This window comes from Amblyraja radiata, chromosome 7 (genome assembly GCF_010909765.2).
Source record: "Amblyraja radiata isolate CabotCenter1 chromosome 7, sAmbRad1.1.pri, whole genome shotgun sequence".
Lineage (NCBI taxonomy): Eukaryota > Metazoa > Chordata > Chondrichthyes > Rajiformes > Rajidae > Amblyraja > Amblyraja radiata.
Window position 1 is genome coordinate 55605600 of NC_045962.1, and position 20678 is coordinate 55626277.

Here is a 20678-nt window from a genome sequence, read left to right on the forward strand (position 1 = left end):
CGGAGGCATGAAGTGCGGCGTCGACAGAGGTGAGTCGTTGGCGGCGGCAGTGAAGACTCGCGATGATGGGGCCTCGATAGTGGTGAAGCCTCGCGATAATGGGGCCTCGGCGGTGGTGAAACCTCGCGGCGGCAGCGATGCCTCGCGAGTCGACCTGCTGTCGACGGTCGATGAAAGCGTGGAGAACCACCGTGAGGGGGGAAGGGAAGAACAATGGAGGACCCGGCGTGAGGGGACCGCCGTGAGGGGAGAGGGAAAGAACAATGGACAATGGGGGGGGGGACAAAGGACTGGGGAACTGGCGTGGGGAAACCGCTGTGGTGGGGGAAGGAGGGACAAACGGGGGAGCCGGCGTGCTTTGTGACTTTATCAGCACCGTAGGCGGCTGCTATTTGTATACATTGTTTATGCAAGCAAAGAATTTCACTGTGCCTAGTCGCATGTGACAATCAAGTATTCCTATTCCTAACAAAGGAACTTAAATGCTGATACTCACAACAACCCGAGGAGTTACAAGAAGAAGGACCTCATGATTAAGCTTGCTGTTTCCCCGTACACTCCACAACCTTGTCGCCTTACGTGCAACTTTGTCACTCCACTGGTATAATCCAATTCTATTCAAATATAAATGAATGTCATCATAACATGATTTCAGGAAATTAATAAATATTACCCAGCAGGAAAGTTACTCAACCAATAACTAGCGTGTGCTAGTTCATCAACAGACATGTTTAAACGTCACCATGCCATCTGAGAAGTTTAAATTCACGTAATTAAATGAATCTAGAATTCATTTTAGTAGTTACCAATTCGTGATGAAACACATTTGGTTCACTAATGTATTCTGGGAAGGAAATATGCCACTTTCACTATGTGTCAGTTAAGGAATTAATTGGGATGGTTAATAAATGCCAAATTGTCAACAACCTCCACATTCATGAACAAATACAAGAAAAACAATTGTTTTAAGATTAAACCAGCAGGTAAATACAAAATATTTCACCACAAAGAATATTAAAAATAAAACCTTGGGCACAAATTAATTAAAAGATAAAGATTTAAAGAAAAAATAAATATTATCTAAACTTACGATTCATTAAAAGGTGGAAGACCATTCGCCTTCCGCATAGTTAGAGGTTTCCCGTCATCATCACGGTAGAAAGCAAAAAGTCCTGCAGAAAAGCCCTAAATTGGAACAGAAAAATACCCACTATTTGCAGCTACATGAATGCCAAGACAAAATGGAATGTTGCAATAAACGTTCCCTCATTGCAATTTTTTCCCAAATTATAAATATTATAAAGTTTGCGTTCTTCAAAAATTATCATTTAGCATTCCACATGAAACTCGTCAGAGATCACATTCAGAATGAAGAAACTAACAGAAGGAAACAAACTATTTAACACTGGCCTTACCAACCTACTCATAGAAAATAAATCTGTCAATGATAGCAATGGCAGGAGTGAGCACTGCGCTACTCTGTCAAATATCCAATATACTGCAGTCTGACACTTCTCTGACAGTTTCCTAGAATCAAGAATGTCAGATTTCCACCTGGCTTGTGGGTTCTAAAGTGGCAAATAAGCTCAATGTGGGAACTGCAGACTGTTCCACAAATGGGGCTAAAAGTGCTGTAAGGTGGCTGGTACTTTGTGAGAAGTATATTCTTTCATTATCCGTGCAGGGTTTTTGTGAATGGTTGATGCACAGACCTGAAGTCTTCAATGCATCTCGAATGCTCCTTCTCCACTCTGAGTAATCATGGACCAGTGAGCCAATGGCAATATTGCATTTCATTCTGATCATTTCTATCCATGAAGAGATGGAAAAAAAACATATTTTTCCAAATTTGTGTCAGTTATATGAACCTATTGATCTGCATAATGCAGCTGACTATGTGTAACTAGCACTTCAGTGACAAGGAAGTTGTCCCTGAAGATTACACAAGTATTACCTTGCTAATTCTTCAAGTGAAATTGGAGGATTTCCTAGAGAATGTTGCTGGTATCATTCCAATGTCTTCAGGTGTCTCTGAAGGCTGTCTTGGGTTCAGAAGCATAAAAGAGGGCTGTGATCACAATGAGTTTTGCGACAGGTTTGACTAAACTGTCTTTTTAAAGGTACTGTTTTTAATCAAATCTACTGCAAAAGGCTGCAAAGAGTGCTGGACTCAGCCCAGTCCATCATGGCATAGGCCTACTCAATCAAAAGCATGAATTGAGGCCCTGTCTCAATCAGTTGGCAAGAATCATTAAGGATCTCCACCACTGGCTCATGTCCTCGTTTTGCTGCTGCTATTGGGTAGGAGATACAGGAATCTTAAGTCCTACACTACTAAGTGCTAGTATTAAGAACAGCTCATTTTCTATAACCATCAGGTTCTTGGTCCAAACTGCACAACACCAATCCTACCTCGGTTATAGAACATTGCTGGCCACCTCTTCCATTACCAGGGATTTGTTTTCCTATTGTGGTTGCACTAATGTCCTGTTTTTGACAGTCTTTTTTCTTTTCAGTCTTTCAGAATGTTTAATTTCAGGTTAAAAGTCCTCTTTTGCAAAGCATTTTATTGAGATTTCTCGCATTCACAAACATGTTCATCTCTACCCATACGAATCCTCAATTGTGAGAAATAAAACCAATTATTTCCCGACAAATTGCAAATTCTCCACAAGAACAAATGTGCATAGAGCCAACTAACAAAAGCACTATCAATATGTTATCTTACAGCCCAAGTATTACAGAATGTCCTGTAAAGAATGTAACAAGAAAACCATTTCTTATATTTTCTTAAGTATTTATAATATTAAAACAGAACATAAGAGCAAAACAATGGAGACACTGGAAATACTCAGAAAATTAAGCAACATTTGTTGAAAGAGAAATGGTTAACATTTAAGTCATGACCTTGCAACATTTCTCCAAATAACTTTGATAGAGGTTGTGAGCCACCATTAATAACAAATTTAAATTAAATTAAAAAAGCTTACAATTGCAGATCCTTAAGCTTAATATTAACATTTTGTGTTATGTTTCAACGAGGAATATGTAATATAATTTGACTGGACAATCTGTGCTAATGTTCTTTGTATACATCTCCTCCACCCTATTTTAACTACCTTAGATACTTTGGCAGTCAGCAAGAGGAGCAGGGCAAATAAACGGTGTAAAATATTTTTATACAACTGTGTCCAATTCTGGAACTCTGAACCGTGAAAACGTTTCACAGAACCAGGATGTTGTGAAATGGAACCAAAGATACACTTTGTGAAGTATGGAAAAGCTAGTTTCGAACACTATTAGGGAAAGATCTGTTGTGATTTAAGGTATTAAATTGAACTCCAATAATGCATACAATATCACCACATGTCCCTGAACTAAAGTATACAGATTTAAGATTACAAGAGGAAGGGGAGCATTAGTTTTGACCTAACAATTTTAAATTGAGGCTGGTAATTTCTGGAAATTGGGAGCATAGGTAACAATTGCTAATTGTTCACTTTTTAATCTGGCAGGGTAAAAAACATGTTCCAAGTTTGCATGTTTGGTTGCATGTTTTCTTATTCATACAGAGAAGAGGAATGTCAGTCAAATAAAAGGGATAACAATCAAAACCTCTCCATTGCAGCTTTGCTGCCTTGATTTCTTTAAGTTAATGACAATATGTATGTCAGTACTTACCAATGCATGGACAATTTCATGTTTAACTGTTGACAACATGCCTGGAAACTCCTGTGGCTCAATAGGGATCATACTTGGACAAAGGTTTGCGTAACCTGCAATAGGCCTGGAAATTGAAAGAGAAAAGGATGAGCTTGGATTACATTTGTCTTTTATTATTTTGTTTGTGCAAATTTTCTAACTTTACTTCTTAAGCCCATAAATCTTAATACCAAAACAAAATTAAATGGTAATTTTATAAAACTTAGATAGGTTTATTTAACATCTTGACCATTACTATTTTTGTAGATTCTATATTCTAAAGCAATTAGAATACTTACAAAGAGATGAATAATATGTGAGAATGGGAAGAAATTGTTAGAAAATATTCAAAGCCCAAAAGTATGTTATTTGTTGTACTTTTTTGCTGTTTGTTTAAATGACAGTAAAAGAATTTCAGCAATTTTGTAAACTAAAAATGATTAAGGAACAGATGAAGACAGAACCACATTGTATTCTATCATGTACATGTATTTTATCAAAATAAAGTTATAAAAACTTTCTAAGCATTTATGGACTATCTCAACAAATGGACGCATACCAGTTTCCATGCTAATTACAGCCAGTTTTACCTCACAGCTGCTATGTTGATTCTCCACACTCCCCAACCCACTGTCTCTATATTATCAGGCCGCCTCAAATTCAGAACTGGATGTGTATAAATGTCCTTTAAGTGCAGGGAAAGCGAATGCTGTCATCTTCAGTCTCAGTCACAAACACCATTCATCCCCATCAGCTGGCTGAATTAGAAACCGATTGTTCATGTTTGAAATTATTGTTCATTTCACGTTTGACCCCAAGTTACATTTTGTGTCTCCAATTGAGTTTTGATTCCCTCTGTTCTTACCAGTATTCTCAAAAATCTGTCCAAATTACCAATAAAAAAATCTATCCAACAATAAAGCCTTTGAAGGAATTAATCCTGTAAATTCCATTAGTCGAAGAGAATTAGTAGTTGTGAGGCTCTTTAATTAAATAAGTGAAGATGTAATAGCAAAAGTAGCATGGAAATCAAATTTAATTATCCTTATTTCAGTTCCCAGTACAACACATTATCCGGTTGATGTTAATATATTTTACGCCAGGTCAAGACACTGGGAATGATCATCTACAGCAAAATCACAAGACTTGTGCTGGCCCAGCTGAAAAATATCACAAACCCCCTGCTGGACCCTCTGCAGCTTGCATACTGGGTCAATAGATCTGTGTATGACAGTCAACCTAGGCCTGCACTTCATTCTCCAGCACCTAGACCGCAAGGATTTTGTTTGTGGATTTTAGCTCTGCATTCAACACCATTGTGCCAGAGCTACTACACTCCAAACTAGTCCAGTTGACTGAACCCCTCTGTCAGTGGATCACCAACATCCTGACAGACAGGAAGCAGCATTTGAGGCTGGGAAAGCACATCTCGGACCCGCAGACCGTCAACATAGGAGCACCGGAAGGCCGCGTACTCTCCCCTCTCCTCTATTCTCTCTACACCAACGACCGCACCTCCAGACTCCTCTGTCAAGCTTTTCAAGTTTGCGGATGACACAACCCTGATTAGACTGATCCAGGATGGGGAGGAATCTGCCTATAGACAGGAAGTGACACAGCTGGCATCCTGGTTCCTTCGTAACAACCTGGAGCTCAATGCTCTTAAGACGGTGGAATTGATAGTAGATTTTAGGAGAGCTCCCCCTCCCCTCCTCCCACTCACCCTCAACAATACCACAGTCACATCTGTGGAGTCCTTTAAGTCCTCACCTTCTCCATCATGGTCTGGTTTGGCTCAGCCATCAAGCATGATATCCGGAGGCTGCAGCGAATCGTTCGATCAGCTGAGAAGATTGTTGGCTGCAAACTCCCCCCCTCCCCCTCCCCCCCCCCCCCCCCCCCCCCCCCCCCCATTGGCGAACTGTACACTGCAAGGACCAGGAAGCGAGGGGTATGATCATCTCTGACCCCTCTCACCCTGGGCACAAACTCTTTGAAGCACTTCCCTCTGGAAGGCGACTCCGGACCGTCAAAGACGCCACAGTCAAACATTAAAAAAAAAAAATTTCCATGAGCAGTAACTCTGCCCAATAACCAAAAGTCTGTAGCCTCCTTTTGTCTGGTATTTTATTTCATTCACATGTTTAAACTAAAAAAATTATTCTTAATGGTTTAATGTTTTATTCTTAATGGTTTAATGTATGTCATGTTGTTACTTGCAAGTAGAGCACCAAGGCAATTTCCTTTTATGTGTACATACTTGGCCAATAAACTTATTAATTAATTCATTCATAAACCTATTCTCTTGAATCAGGCTTTCTCCTTATTAATATTAATTTAAATTTTTACTTTTTTTATGATATAACTTCTTATTCAAGCTCTTGACAACAGAGGAAATTATAAAGGTAGTTTTTTATGGGTTGTATAAAACAATAATATGATAAAAGTCAACCAGTTTAACATCAGAATAGGTTTCACATCAATAATGTGTCAGTTAAACTTGGTATTCTGAGTTTCAAAACAATGTTTGTTCTGCATATGTGAACATTATGGAGTATCAAGTAAGAGTTTCATAAATAATTTAAAAAGGTGTTGCCCAGTCCTGTGAAATATGCTTATAAATTATATATTTTTACATTGCAGGGAACTACTGCATCAGATCTTACCTGTCCAATTCTGCTTCCAACTGACAATATGCTGCATAGGCTACAATATCCTCTTGCCCACACCGTTCTGTTGTTAGTGCACTCACATACAATAAAAAATCAGCATCCTTGACTCCTGGACCATGAGTTAATCCTGCAGATCCACAAGATTTTCCATTTTCACTGCACATTCTACATTGCTGGAGAGACCATACAAATGTTAATAAACCATGCAATCAATAAAACTTTTTTTCTGAAGCAAATGAGGATCTGGATCCAAGTACATGCCTTGAAACATTCTAAACAAACTTGTGACATGCCATTTTAAAACAATCGCTTGACAAAACACATGGCTTCAAAAGGGGAAGAAAACATTATATTTGTAGCAAGTGTCGGCATGCCACTTTCATGAATTTGTTAATGTTTTGCAAAATCTTACTAATCAAATGTAGTTACAAAAAACTGATGAATTCAGAATATTTCAAAAAGTGGTTCGAGACGTCAGTAGTGAGATGGACAATAGTTCGACTTACACAAGATTATAGTTCAAGTTCAAGTTCAAGTGAGTTTATTGTCAACTTCCAAAAACACAAATTATCCATTGAACTAAGACAGTAGTCATGCACTAAATACAGTATACATTCTTATACTGCGATATGGTTTTAATGCAAAATGGTATGCATTGTTAGCTATATTAAAAAAAGACGTTTAGTGTTAACACCTAGAAAACACAGAAATTGCATTTAGGTTTTATTGAGTCAATATGTTTTAATGCTTCAAAGAGGAATCAACATAATTCCTACTTTCAAAAATAGATAATGAAGCAAATACGGGTCATGTACTAAAGAAAATTTGGAATTAGTAAAAGAAAAATTACAGAATATGTAGAAGCACAAAATAATTGAAGGCAACTAATCTTGCACGTCACAACAGATTAGACCACATGTATAAAATGCAATGAATGCTATCTACACGAGTGCTCAAATGTCTTTAAAATGGTCAACACAAAAAAGAACTGAAAAAGATGAATAATAATAATAATAATAATAATAATAATAATAATAATAATAATAATAGAATAATAAAAATAATAGAACATGGGGAAGGATAATAACTGACTTAAAATCTGAAATTAAAAAACACTGGTGTGGCAAGCAGTCTTTCAAAGTTGATGGAAGTGGGTATTCGCATCCAAAAAGTTTGTTATAAGAATAATGTTTGCTGTGTGCATCAATGATTTGAAAATAAAACAAGAGAAAGTTGCTGTATTTTTGGATTAAAGAAAGTAGAATTTAAATGTGGAGACAATATGAATTTAGGATGCATGGTAAAGAATTCTGAGAATCCATTGATGGAAGATATTAATAAAGTGACAGAATGGGCAAAAGGGTGCAACACAGAATCCAAGATTTATAATATTGACTATGGTTATGAGAGCAGAGTTAATGAATCAATCACTGCTTAAAAACTAAAAAGTTTTCAGATAAGCAAACATTAGTTAAACATTACCAATACTAATGGAATGCTAAGTCTTATGGCAAGAGGTTTAATAAAATAGAAACAAAGAAAATAGGTGCAGGAGTAGGCCAGTCGGTCTTTCGAGCCAGCACCGCCATTCATTATTATCATGGCTGATCATCCAAAATCAGTACTCCATTCCTGCTTTCTTCCCATATCTCTTCATTCTGTTAGCCCTAAGTGCTATATCTAACTCTCTCTTGATTATAATCAAGATGCAACTATGACTCTGCACAAAGTTAATGGAATCACAGTTGAAGTATGTTGTGCAGGTCTGTGTTCCTTTATACTGAAAAGTTCTTGTCAATATACAATTAGAAGGATTTCTGCAATGAGATTGGGCGTTAATGAGATCACACCAGAAATATCGTGTACAGTTCTGGTTTTAATAATTAGGGGTTGACTTGCATCAGAGGTAATGCAATGTCGATTCCTGGAATGAATGGATTGTACATGAAACGAGTCAAGTAATCTGCCTATACCTTATTAGAGTTTCAAAGTATTTGAAGTGATCACATTGAAACACTTAAGTTTCTAGCAAAGGAGTCTAGAATAAGAGAGATAATGAGGACAGCCATTTTTGTAAAGGTGGGGGAAATTTATTTTATTCAAGATTATCAGAATCTTTGAGATGCTAAGTTCAGTGGGCTGTGGTTGCTTCATGCTGCTTGTGGCCATTAGATTTTTAGACACTATATAAATCTAGGGATATGTGGAATAGACAGGAAAGTGGTAAACCATAATATAATTGACCAGCTGTGCGGGCATAAATATTTATTTTGCTACTCATGTTTCTATATTTTCAGATTCTTGAAAGTAGTTGGAAGGAAAAGAAAATGAAACCATACAGAAAGGGGTGGACATGTAAAATTAGTATAATTGCTTGTACGAAGAAAAAACATCTACACAAATTGATTAGGCCAAATGAGTCAACATTGTAATCTTTATATAATTCTAAATGACTGTTGCATAATATATGGAAGTTACTACCAATGTAGATTGAGGTAGAGTAACCATAATTTGTTGTACTATTTAGCCGAAGCCCACAGTTATCTGGCACAAAAGCAAATAAGTACAAAAATAAAATTTAAGCCCATGTATATGTAATCTCTCTAAGGTTTCTCTGTAACTCACACTCATCCAAATTGCCATTCAACAAGATGGTGAAGGAGCATCAATTTAAAGAGTCATTGACCCCTAACAGTCATCTCTGCCCCCAACATGGCCAGAAGGTGATCCCCATTTTATTAACCCACCATTGTCACCCACCACAAGAGAACAACAAAGTCTCAATTATCTGTCCTTTCCTCCCAGTCACCACCCTATCCTCTCATTCCCGATACACTCCTATTTACCTTCTTAATACCTTCATGGGCCTTCCCCCCCCTCCCCCCCTCATACTTCACCAATTGTGTTCTTCAAGCTGCATTTTGTCACCCGAGCTTACTCCCAGTACATTTTCTCCTCCCTCTTTCCACCCATATGTATTTCCTCCAAATTTAACTCGCTCCCCATTACCATAAGATGGGGCTCGGGACATTGTTGTGGGGACAACACTAATTTTAAATCAATTTTGTCACCCTCATTTTTTTCTTCTTCTTTCATCTTCCCTCCTCCAACCAAGCCCACTTTCAGTCTGAAGGATCTCGACCCAAAACGCCACCCATTTCTTCTCTTCAGGGATGCTGCCTGTCCCACTGAGTTACTCTAGCATTTTGAGTCTAGCATCTCCACCTTATATTCTTAGGTTCTCTGTTTACTTACCAGATCAGGTATCAGTGACTATTTTTACCAAACCTTTACCTTTGGACATAATTAGGAAATTGTAATCTCCTGGCCTCTGAACTACCCTTAACTTCATCATCTGGTGGTCCGAAGTGCTTCTCTATTTTCACTTTCATAGTTGAGTTTTATAATCCTACTCTAGATTATCTTCACAGCTCTGCTCAATATTTTTGCTGATCCTCACAATGCTCGTTTTACTATAACTTCTTGTTGCTGAAAAATACTCTTCCCCCAAGACAGTACTTGTAATATTTAATCTTTAAAAGGATACACTATATCATTATGTCTCCATTTAATTCCAATTATCCTGGCCTCAAGTATCAATTGACCAAAAGAAGTGTACTTCTCTCATCGACAACACATATCAACAATGGGATAGACTGGGGATTAGGAAAGTAGGGGATATGTATGAATTGGGTAAACTGTTATCATTTCAACAATTAAAATTAAAATTAAAATTGAAGGATAATCAATATTTTAAATATATACAGGTATGTGACTTTATGAAGAAATATACACATAGATTTCAAACTATATTTTTAGACCCTTTAGAAGAAGCAATGAATATTAAGGCTGATTCACAAAAATTAATTTCATACTTTTATAATAATATATTAGATAGAGAATCACCCTCAACAGAAGCACTAAGGGAAGATTGGGAACATGAGCTAATGATAAAGATCTCGAAGGATAGATGGGAAAAGTATTTGATGAATACACATAACTGTTCTATTAATACAAGACATAATTTAATTCAATTCAAATTATTACATAGATTATATTATTCAAAAATGAGGTTGAATAAATTTTATCCAAACGTCTCTCCCAGATGCGATAAATGTTTGTTTCAAAACGCTAATTTAACACATTCATTTGTAGGATGTACAAAGTTGAATAAATTTTGGAGTGATATATTTGATATATTTACAAAGCTCTTCAAGTCAAGAATAGAACCCAAAATGGAATGGATTATATTTGGAATAATAGGAGAAGATACCAATTTAAATAAAGACCAAAATGTTTTTTTTAATTATGGGTTAATAATTGGAAAGAAATTGATACTTAAATTTTGGAAAAATACAACCATACCAACTGTTAAAATGTGGATTAGGAATATGATGGACATAGCACGCCTTGAAGAAATGAGACTCCGACTAATAGATAAATATGACCAATTCTTAAGGAGTTGGTCTCCTTTCATCGACTTTTTGGAATCATGTGATGCAGCGGTACCATAAGGATTGCTGATTTCAGTTCATGACGTGGATAGATCTACATCTCCGAATATAGATTTGAAAAATTCTCTTTTAAGGGGCCTTTTCTTCTATTTCTACTTTCCACCTTTTCTTTTTTATTTTATTTTTTTATTTTTATTTTTTATATCCACACTTCACATTTTTCTACTCTCTACCATCTATTTTTCCACACTTTCCCCTTTCTATTGTTTTCTTTTTTTTTCCTGTCTTGCCTACTCATAACATAAAACTAGAGGTTGTACATAGAATGGATTACGGTATGACATAGTTGGCACCTAAAATTAGGTGCCACTGTATTGTTTTGTATTGTATTAACTTCTAATAAAATAAACAAAAACAAAAAAAACAAAAACAAAAAAAAAAAAAAAAAGAAGTGTACTTAATCTAGATAGTACACATGCAATACCATACATTTCTTTAAAGAAAAGTTCAATAAATAAGCACAAACCTACGAAATAAACACTCTTGCAAAACAAAACATGATTAAGTCAAAATAAACTTATTTACAATAGAGATTTATTTCATAACAAAGATTTTACTTGCAAATGTTCTTCTGGTACAATCACTGGGCCACATCTTGTGATCTCAGCACAGGCACCTTGGCAATACATGTATGGGTCATCTTTTTTTCTTAAGTACTGGTTTGTTGCACATGGCCTTTAAAAAGAAAACAAAAACAGTTTAAGAGTTTAATTTCACCATTGTGGTCAGGGCGGGAAGTCTTGTATCCCAACAGGCTCTAAGAGTGGAGCTGAAGGGTCTTGGCCCAAAACGTCACCCATTCCTTCTCTCCAGAGATGTTGCATGCCCCGCTGAGCTACTCTAGCTTTTTGTGCTTATCCAGTCAGTGGTTGGTTGGGTTGATAGTACAGACTCAGGGTTTTGAGAAATATGAAAGAACTTCATTTAGCTAGTCATTTGAGCTGAGTTACGAAGGAATGAGCAACTGATGTGCTGTGAAGCTGAAGGTTGGGAGAGACGATAGTAAGTGAAGTTGGAAAGCAAGTATGGGTATGGAAAAAAAAGATTTTTAGGGCTACAGGGTTTTAAATAAATCAGGAGGAACTTGGAGAGTATTTAAATAATGTTTATAAACAAGACTTCACAGGATATTGGCAACAACAACTCAGAGATCAACCAGAAGAGGTAAACTCCCATGTCTGAGATGGTGAGTTGGGAGCTAGCCACTTGAAGCTAGCCTGTTCACAAGTAAGCAGACAACAATGCATTGTAAGTGATCAGTATATGTGTAAATAGCTTGTTCTAAGCTCCCCCTAGTCTAGTTTCAGTCAATAAAATACTGAATCAAGCACTTGAGCAACTAAACTTTATTTTGGATAACACAACAGAAATTTCCCTATACAATACCTAACCACCGCGGGTTTGATCCTTGTATCTGCTTGGCCAAGGCCTTCTAGCTCGTGCAAGCAGAGACACTACAAAAGGTCACGCAGTCCCAAGTGCTCTTCCAGAAGATCGATACAGGACCTTGTGGGGGCTACCTTTTATAGGTCCCCGAACCTTGAGGGGCCGAACCAAATGGGGGTGGTCTCTGAATAGTCCAATAACACATATCGATTACAACAGTACATGATGGACAGTTCCCAATAATATAATCTTATATACACTGTATTCGAAAGAAGCTTCTAGAAGGAAGCCAACACAGATGAATAGTGCAACATGTGCCCTGGAATTCAAACAATCCAGACAAAGCTTAACATTTCAACCAATCAACAACTAACAAAGTAAGGCTTAGCAACATTATTTACAATATGTATACCTGGCTTGCATTGATCCAATTAACTCTATGCATTTTACACCTCATTGTAAGAACTCTGCACATGCCCCATTCTTTCTCTGCAGCTTTTATCTGGGCCTCAGACATACTGGCACCATTCAGCAGTTGTCTCAGTTTTATAAAGGCACATTTAACTTGATCAAAATTGCCTAGCAGCACACAAGCCCTTTCTCAATTTTAAAGCCATGGCTGCTCCAATTTATTTAAGAAGGAACTGCAGATGCTGGAAAATCGAAGGTACACAAAAATGCTGGAGAAACTCAGCGGGTACAGCAGCATCTATGGAGCGAAGGAAATAGGCAACGTTTCGGGCCAATACCCTTCTTCAGGCTGCTCCAATTTAGCCAGGATTAACATATGCATGCATTGATAAAGTAGTTTGGAAACCAAGCCTGGTACAGGTGCACAACCTTTTATCCGAAAGCCTTGGGACCAGACACTTTTCGTAATTCAGAATTTGTCGGTCTTCGGAATGGAAATTTTTTTGCGTAGATTTTAACGGCTGGCTCAGTGGTAGAGGGCTCGGCTCATATCCGCAAGGTCGCGAGTTTGCGCCTTGATCCCGGCAGTTACTCGGTCGCGAGTTTGAGTCTTCAATGTCGTTTTTTCTTGCAGAATAAATGTCTGTATGAAATGCAGTGTGTTGAATGAATTCCTGAATTTGTAAATGTGACCGCAGCATTGAATCACCTCTCGCACTCATGTCACTTGAATCCCCGAGCTAGGTCGCGAGTTTGCGCCTCGATCCTGGCAGTTACTCGGTCGCGAGTTTGTGTCTTCAATGTAGTTTTTTCTTGCAGAATAAATGTTTGTATGAAATGCAGTGTAGGAGAGGTGTACTGACTGTGTGGGCAGAACTTTGGAAGTGATTGTCCACCAGTCTAAAAAGCCGCTGTCTCCCTGTCCCTGGGATAGCAGGGGGCGATCAAACAGCACAATACCCCCCTCCCCCTCCAACTCCAGAGGAATCCGCTCCCCGATGGGCCGCTACGGCGACAAGTGGCAGTTTGCCCACAGCCCGAGCTGCGCCCCCTCATCCGCCACCCCAAGAACAAGACGTACCTTGCACACCATCAGCTTCTTCCCCTACGTGTTCCTCTGGAGTTGGAGCGGGGCTGGGCTGGAGTTGCTGCTGGCTGTGGGTCTCTGGGATCTCCGTGCTTGCAGTGGGCCTGGGGGTCGGTGTCCCGTTGGTCCTGACGTCTCCGGCCACCCCACTGGACTGGATCTGAGACTGGGAACTGTACCGCCCTTGCCCCCTCCCTCTGCAACTGCAAACAACCCCACTCTCCTGCAAGGGCGGTACAGTTCCCGGAGGATGGCAGGTGGCCGGAGACGTCAGGACCAACAGGAACCCGCTCCCCGATGGGCCCCTACGACGCCCCGAGCTGCGCCCCCTCATCCGCAACCCAGGTTCCTCTGTAGTTGGAACCAAAGATCTTTAGTTGGAACGGGGCTGGGCTGCTGCTGGCTGTGGGTCTCTGGGATCTCCGTGCTTGCAGTGGGCCTGGGGGTCGGTGTACCGATGAGGGGGCGCAGCTCGGCGAACGGCTTCTGGTGGTCCTGACGTCTCCGGCCAGTTTGCAGTTTTCCTCTGTAGTTGGAGCGGGCTGGGCTGGGCTGCTGTTGGCTGTGGGTCTCTGTGATCTCCGTGCTTGCGCTTGAAAACGTTCACCGAGGGCGGCCCGCAGAGGTGACAGCGGAACCTCCGGTCGGTCCTCGAAGAAAGGGGAACTAAATCCCCATTCATAAAAGAGAAGGTGAGGGTATATTGCGCGGGAAGGTTAATAATTGACAATCTGCTGCTGCCTGCCCGCTGAGTTAAAAAGTTCCCACGGTAGACTCACGATACACAGTGTATCGTGAGTCTTGCGTGGGAACATTTTAACTCAGCGGGCAGGCAGCAGCAGATTGTCAATTATTAACCTTTCCGCGCAATATACCCTCACCTTCTCTTTTATGAATGGGGATTTAGTTCCCCTTTCTTCGAGGACCGACCGGAGGTTCCGCTGTCACCTCTGCGGGCCGCCCTCGGTGAACGTTTTCAAGGACCTTTCTTCAAGGACCGAAAAAATGGCCGCTATTCGGAGGTTTTCGTTATTTGGATCTTCGGATAAAAGGTTGTGCACCTGTATAATTATTTGCCTGGAAGTGTTGTCAGTTCATGACAGAAAATACTATCTTCATACTGCATTAATTAATTTAGTAACACTTAAATATCAGTAGCAATTTGATTATGATGTTCTTTTATTGATACATATGAAAGACAAAATAACTGTACAATGTTTTATAATATTTGAATCGTAAAAATAATGATGTTGCAATTATTGATATGAACAAGCAAATCTCAAATAAATATTGCTACTTCGACATGAAAAGGGAATATTTTGCTCTAAGAATGCTTTCATATTTATAAAAGGTAGGCAGATCAGTTTTAAGAAATGGAATGCTGTCCACGTCAACTTTTCAGTATCAAATCGAAAATGCTCAGGTTAGGTTTACCAGAGTTAAATTCAGAATGTCTTCCATATCAAGGTGTGCCAGTCTATTTTTAAAATTTCATTTGGACCAACTAATTTTACTATGTTTCTATTTACCACAGCATCAAATGCATACTTCTGACAAACTCATAATTTCAAACTCTTTGCCATGATGTGATTAGAGCTGCTCAAAAGTTTCATTGTTTCATTTCTAATCTTTATTGAAACATCAAAAGGTTTTGAATGTATTATTAAGGGTTTTGAATGTATTTGGACACAGTTCTCAGGTCCTGCACCCAAAACACTTAAAAATATATATTTCATTTAGATCAAAAACTCTATTGCAGATTATACAGACAACTTAAATACTCAAATACCTGCTTAACAGAATTGGGCCAATTACTTGTCGAACTTGGAATGTATTTTGTAAATACTTGATTGCTTTTGGAAACAGTTTATTCTAAAATGGAAACAAAAGAAATTAAGTTAAAATAAGCAATTAGATTTAAATCTAAATTCGCAGAAATATAATTGATACCCAATATAATAAATAACATTATATCAATAAAATATTGGTTATTGAAGAAGGAGACATGACTCAACATTTTTTCCCCAATTTTTCACTTGCAGGATGAGGAACTACCTTCTTATAAATTTCCTCCAAGAGAAAAAGAATTAAAACCAAATCTTTATCACCTTCAACATAAAATTGAAATACTACATGTAACATTCACTGATAAATAGGATAATTACTGCAATGCAACTTTGAGGTAATTATTTTATGTTGTCTATTGGTATTTCAGCCATGTCAAAATTCAGTTGTTCTCTTTTTGGATAGATGGGAAGGCTAAGCATCCACATTTTTATTTCTCAAAGTGACATTTTTTCATCTTATTCAAAGCTGCAAGAGCCCTGTCCAGATAATGAGTATTGAAAAAAAGTGCAGAAATCGATTACTTTCTGTGTGTGACGTGTCATTATCAAAAATAGACAAAAATCAGATCTGAACAAACTGGGAAATTCTTAATTTCACCAGGAATCTCTTTAGGATATTGTAAACATATTATTTTTAAATTTATTCGGGTGGGAGATTGCAATCATCACGTGGTCCACCCTGTTTCGACTAATGCAATCAACCCTACATGCACGAACAAATAAATCAAATTGAACAAGTTGAACTATAACTTTAAGCTGTGCACGCCATACGCAAGAAGAAGATTACATTTACTAATTATAATTGACATCATTTAAAGTTATAGCAAAAAAATTACCTGTTACTTCCCAATTCAGATACTATTTTTACTGCATTTATTTCAAAGTTGCAGCATGATTTGAATATTCTACACAATGCTTAGTAACGTAAATTTGTACCAACTATGTTATGAGTTTAGGAAGAGATTTGTTGATGGACAAAATATAATTTGATTGTTTTTAACTGAAGTTACACTTGCAATTCCAGTAACCATGGATCAAAATGGAACTTTTCAAAATTATAAATTAGCGAATCACTGGTGATGGTGAGTCAGTGTACAGAGAGAGATTGAACATTTGGTTGAGTGTTGCCGTAACAATAACCTCTCACTTGATGTCATCAAGGTCAAGGAACTGAGTGTTGACTTCAGAAAAATGGAAGTAGGAAGTCCACTAGCCAATTTTTATTTGATGGTGGAGAAAGTTTGCAAGTTTGAATTCATGGGCATTAACATCTTGGATGAACTGTCCCTAGGTCCAGGACATAGAGGCAATCACAAAGAAAGGTTGCAAACACCTCTACTTTCTTAAAAGTTTAGAGATTCACTGAAAATTCAACAAACTTTTACAGATATACATTAGAAGCCCTCAGTCAAAAGCATCTACTTGGGGCGCTGCCTCAAGAAGACAGCATCAATCATCAAAGATCCCATCTCGGCAAGCCCTCTTCTCACTGATACCATCACGAGAGGTTCAGAAGACTGACGTCAAACAACACCACATTCAGAAATAGCTACTCTATCAGATTCTTGATCCAACCTAAACAACCCTAATCCTACTTTGACTACAGCCTAGGTTTTGAACTACTATGCACTTGGGTTTTATTTTCTAATTATGCAATAATATTTTCTTTGTGCAAAGTCTTACTATGTACAAAACTTTATTTTAGAATTTAACTTGTAATTTATATGTAACTAGACCAAGTGCAGACTCGTTGGGTCTGCTCCCCCAACGTACCCGTTCCCTATGTGTAGCCCCCACGGGAAGTGAGGTCCTCCAACTCAAGTCATTCCGGAACATAAGATTCCAGCACTCCCCTGCCCTTTCTCAGCAGCGGGGTTTAAAAAAAAATCCAATTGCACTTCCCCTGCGTGTTGCAATAGCAATTCGCCCTCCCCATCCTGTGAGGTGCAAAGTTCAGAGTGTTCCTGTGTTGCAACATTGTATCGAAATGTGTTGGAAGCTGGTAGGAATGATTTTAATGGCTTTAATTTAAAATGTGAATCAGAATATGTCTGTTCCCCCAACGGTGTGGTCTCTCAACGCAATATTCCACCACTCAGTTGTTCCCCCAACGCAACTTAACCCGTTCCCGAAGGTAAGATTTCAGCACTCCCCTGCCTCCCCCAGCAGTGGACTTTAAAAAAGAATTCCAATTGCACTTCCCTTGCCTGCCACAGACGTTCTAACTGCAATACCAATTGGCCCTTCCCCTCCTGTTGAAAAATCCCATTGTGGTGCAAAGTTCAGAGTGTTTCTGTCTTGCAACTTTGTATCGTAGTGTGTTGGAAGCTGGGAGGAAGGATTTTAACAGTAAAAATCTTGTTAAAGTTGATAATTTTAAAAACCTTAATCACGAATAACGTGAAATATAGAATGAAATCTTCAGTGAAGCTGATCACTGCTAGCCATCAGTTGAAGCTGGTCATTTTAAATTCAAAGTCTTTTGATTTTTTTAAACTTTAATCAGTATAAGTCAAGAATAAGTCGTGGAATAAAGCATAAAATGTTCAGTGAAGGTGCTCTCTGCCTAGAGGGGAAAAATGTGAATCAGAATATGTAAAAATTTAATCGTTACCGCGTAGTGTTTTTGCGAAGATGTAAAGACAACCACATATACATGTACATATATACACACATATAAACACATACAAGATGAGATTTGTTTTTGCATGTTTACCTGAGCCTATGTGCCTGTGATGCTGCTGCCAGTAAGATTTTTAATTGCACCTGTGCCTCCCCATACTCATACATATGACAACAAACTTGAGGTGCAGGTAATAATCTCAAAAGATGGCATATAGGATATGTATTTCTGAATTAAATATTCAAATAAATAATAACATTCCTAACATCAATAATGATTTTTTAAAGATGTCAAGAAAGCTAATAATTGCATGAATATGGAACTAATATTCATAGTCACATAGGTAATGTCATTTATTTCAACATAATATGCCACATAATGAACTATAATCATAGCATACGTCAATCACTATTCAAATTTGCCATCATATTAGGCAAATATGAAACTTTAAACTTTAAAACTTTAAAATTCTTACAGTGCAAAGTAGGTTAAATACTACATGATGGGTGAATTTATTACATACCTTAACCAAATACCTTTTATCTGGGGGCAGACTGCAATAAAGATAAACAAGAAGCAAGATTACAATCTAAATTCAGCAAGGTTGTTCTGCAATATTTGAATGAGCTAACAATTTACACTTACTATTCAATGCTCAAATCATATACGATTTTTATTCTCAGATGCTGATCAACACTCCTCCTGGTAATTCGAGGTGGCTGTATATAAACTTGATAAATTACCTAGGCAAAAAAAGTTAATGATAAAGTAGACATTGCAGTATACTAAAAAGAAGACTTTGTACTTGGTTGTATCATACAATTCTTCAGTTGGCATATTGATAGTGCCAGAGGAATGGATTTTTTGAACTGCTATTCCTAAAATATTCCAATACTTTTTTGCTTCTATTTTTTAAAAGATGTTACGCAGCACAATAATACTATTCCAGCGAAAATGGTAAGCATAGGAATCAGGGCCCCAGTAAGTTTAGCGTTAGACTCTGGGAAGTTAAGGGGAGCACAGGAACTGGGGCCACGGTATGTGATAAAGAGCTCCAGAATCAGCCATCTGATGAGCCAGGTGACATATCATCATGAATTCTGTGTAATCAGAAAGCAGATTATCGGAGATTTACTTGGCAGTTCTGCTTATGTACAGTTTTAACTAAAGCATCCTCCATTCCTAGATACATTAGTGATATAATATCCTGCTGTAACATCTGGAAGTACACCAGTGCTGTTGAGTTAAGCATGTAAAACAGATCAGATTTTGTTCCCAAAAAGCATAGAATTTAATGTATTCCTAACATACAATTTATTTAAATAATAATAATAATAATAAATCCTTTATTTCGAACAGACTAAAAAATAAAAAGCAAGTATGAAACAGCATACAAAAAACAAAAAAAACAAAACAAGAATATTTATAAAGTGTCATAAACAATATTTATAAATAAATGAATCGTATATGTCCGAAAAGGAGCAGGAAGAAGCCAAAGATTATTAATTCCCATTATTAATACTGCTTATAATTATCGTATACAAATTTAGCAGCTATAAACACCTATTTCCATATGTACACCAAATTATTTACATTTATACACTAATCAAATGTTTGCAAAGCCATACAAAAAAAAGAAAAAGAAAAAAGAAAAAAGAAAAACCCCTCCTGTACTGTACAGTATCTCTTAGTCATATAGTTAACCCATCACCCTTCCCAATACAATCAGTATAACAAATATCCCACTCAAAATCACCTATCCTCATCCCAATATCCTTTTAAAAAGTTTTGTACATCTTTTTAAACTGAATTATGTTTGTGCTAAGTTTTATCTTCTGTTCCAAACCATTCCACAAATTCACCCCGCAGATTGCTGTGCACAACTTTTAAGAGGTTTTCTGACATTGAGTTTTTTTAAATTAAGTTCCCCTCTCAAATTATACCCGCCCTGCCTTTCCATAAACAGTTTTTGTATATTTCCCGGAAGTAAATTATTTCTTGCTTTGTACATGATTTGTGCAGTCTTAAATTTAACCAGATCGGTGAACTTCAGTGTATGTGACTTTAAGAATAATAAATTGGTATGTTCAAGATATCCAACAGGGCTTGAAATTAGCAGCTGCCCGGGTGCCAATGACCACCCAAAGTGCTGCCGGGCAACCTAAACGCCGAGTCATTTTGCCCGGCTTGGCACTACAGATACTGGTTTATACCGAAGATAGACACAAAAAACTGGAGTAACTCAGCGGGTCAGGCAGCATCTCTGGAGAATAGGAACGTGACGTTTCGTGTTGGCGGCGACTGTATTGCGGAGCAAATATATTAGGTGCGGGGTGGCTTTGGGTCGGAGCGAATGACGGTTCCCGCACAGCCGCAGCAGCGGCCGCGACAGCGGCTCCATCTCCTCCTCCTCCCGCACCCCGCCCGTCCTGATAG

General features: G+C 38.0%; 1 protein-coding gene across 2 annotated transcripts in view; it reads right to left on the reverse strand.

The window, feature by feature from the left end:
* Positions 1 to 20678, reverse strand: part of lmln (leishmanolysin like peptidase) — a 62322-nt gene that overhangs the window by 34220 nt on the left and 7424 nt on the right. The window contains exons 2-9 of one of the 2 annotated variants that reach the window (XM_033024591.1): positions 18888 to 18985; positions 18766 to 18796; positions 15562 to 15644; positions 11446 to 11563; positions 6369 to 6547; positions 3682 to 3787; positions 1091 to 1185; positions 497 to 614 (exon numbers count right to left, since the gene is read on the reverse strand). In XM_033024591.1, coding sequence (XP_032880482.1) covers positions 497 to 614; positions 1091 to 1185; positions 3682 to 3787; positions 6369 to 6547; positions 11446 to 11563; positions 15562 to 15644; positions 18766 to 18796; positions 18888 to 18985 — 828 coding nt within the window. The remainder of the gene's footprint in view (positions 1 to 496; positions 615 to 1090; positions 1186 to 3681; positions 3788 to 6368; positions 6548 to 11445; positions 11564 to 15561; positions 15645 to 18765; positions 18797 to 18887; positions 18986 to 20678) is intronic. The other variant, XM_033024592.1, reaches the window with a different exon arrangement.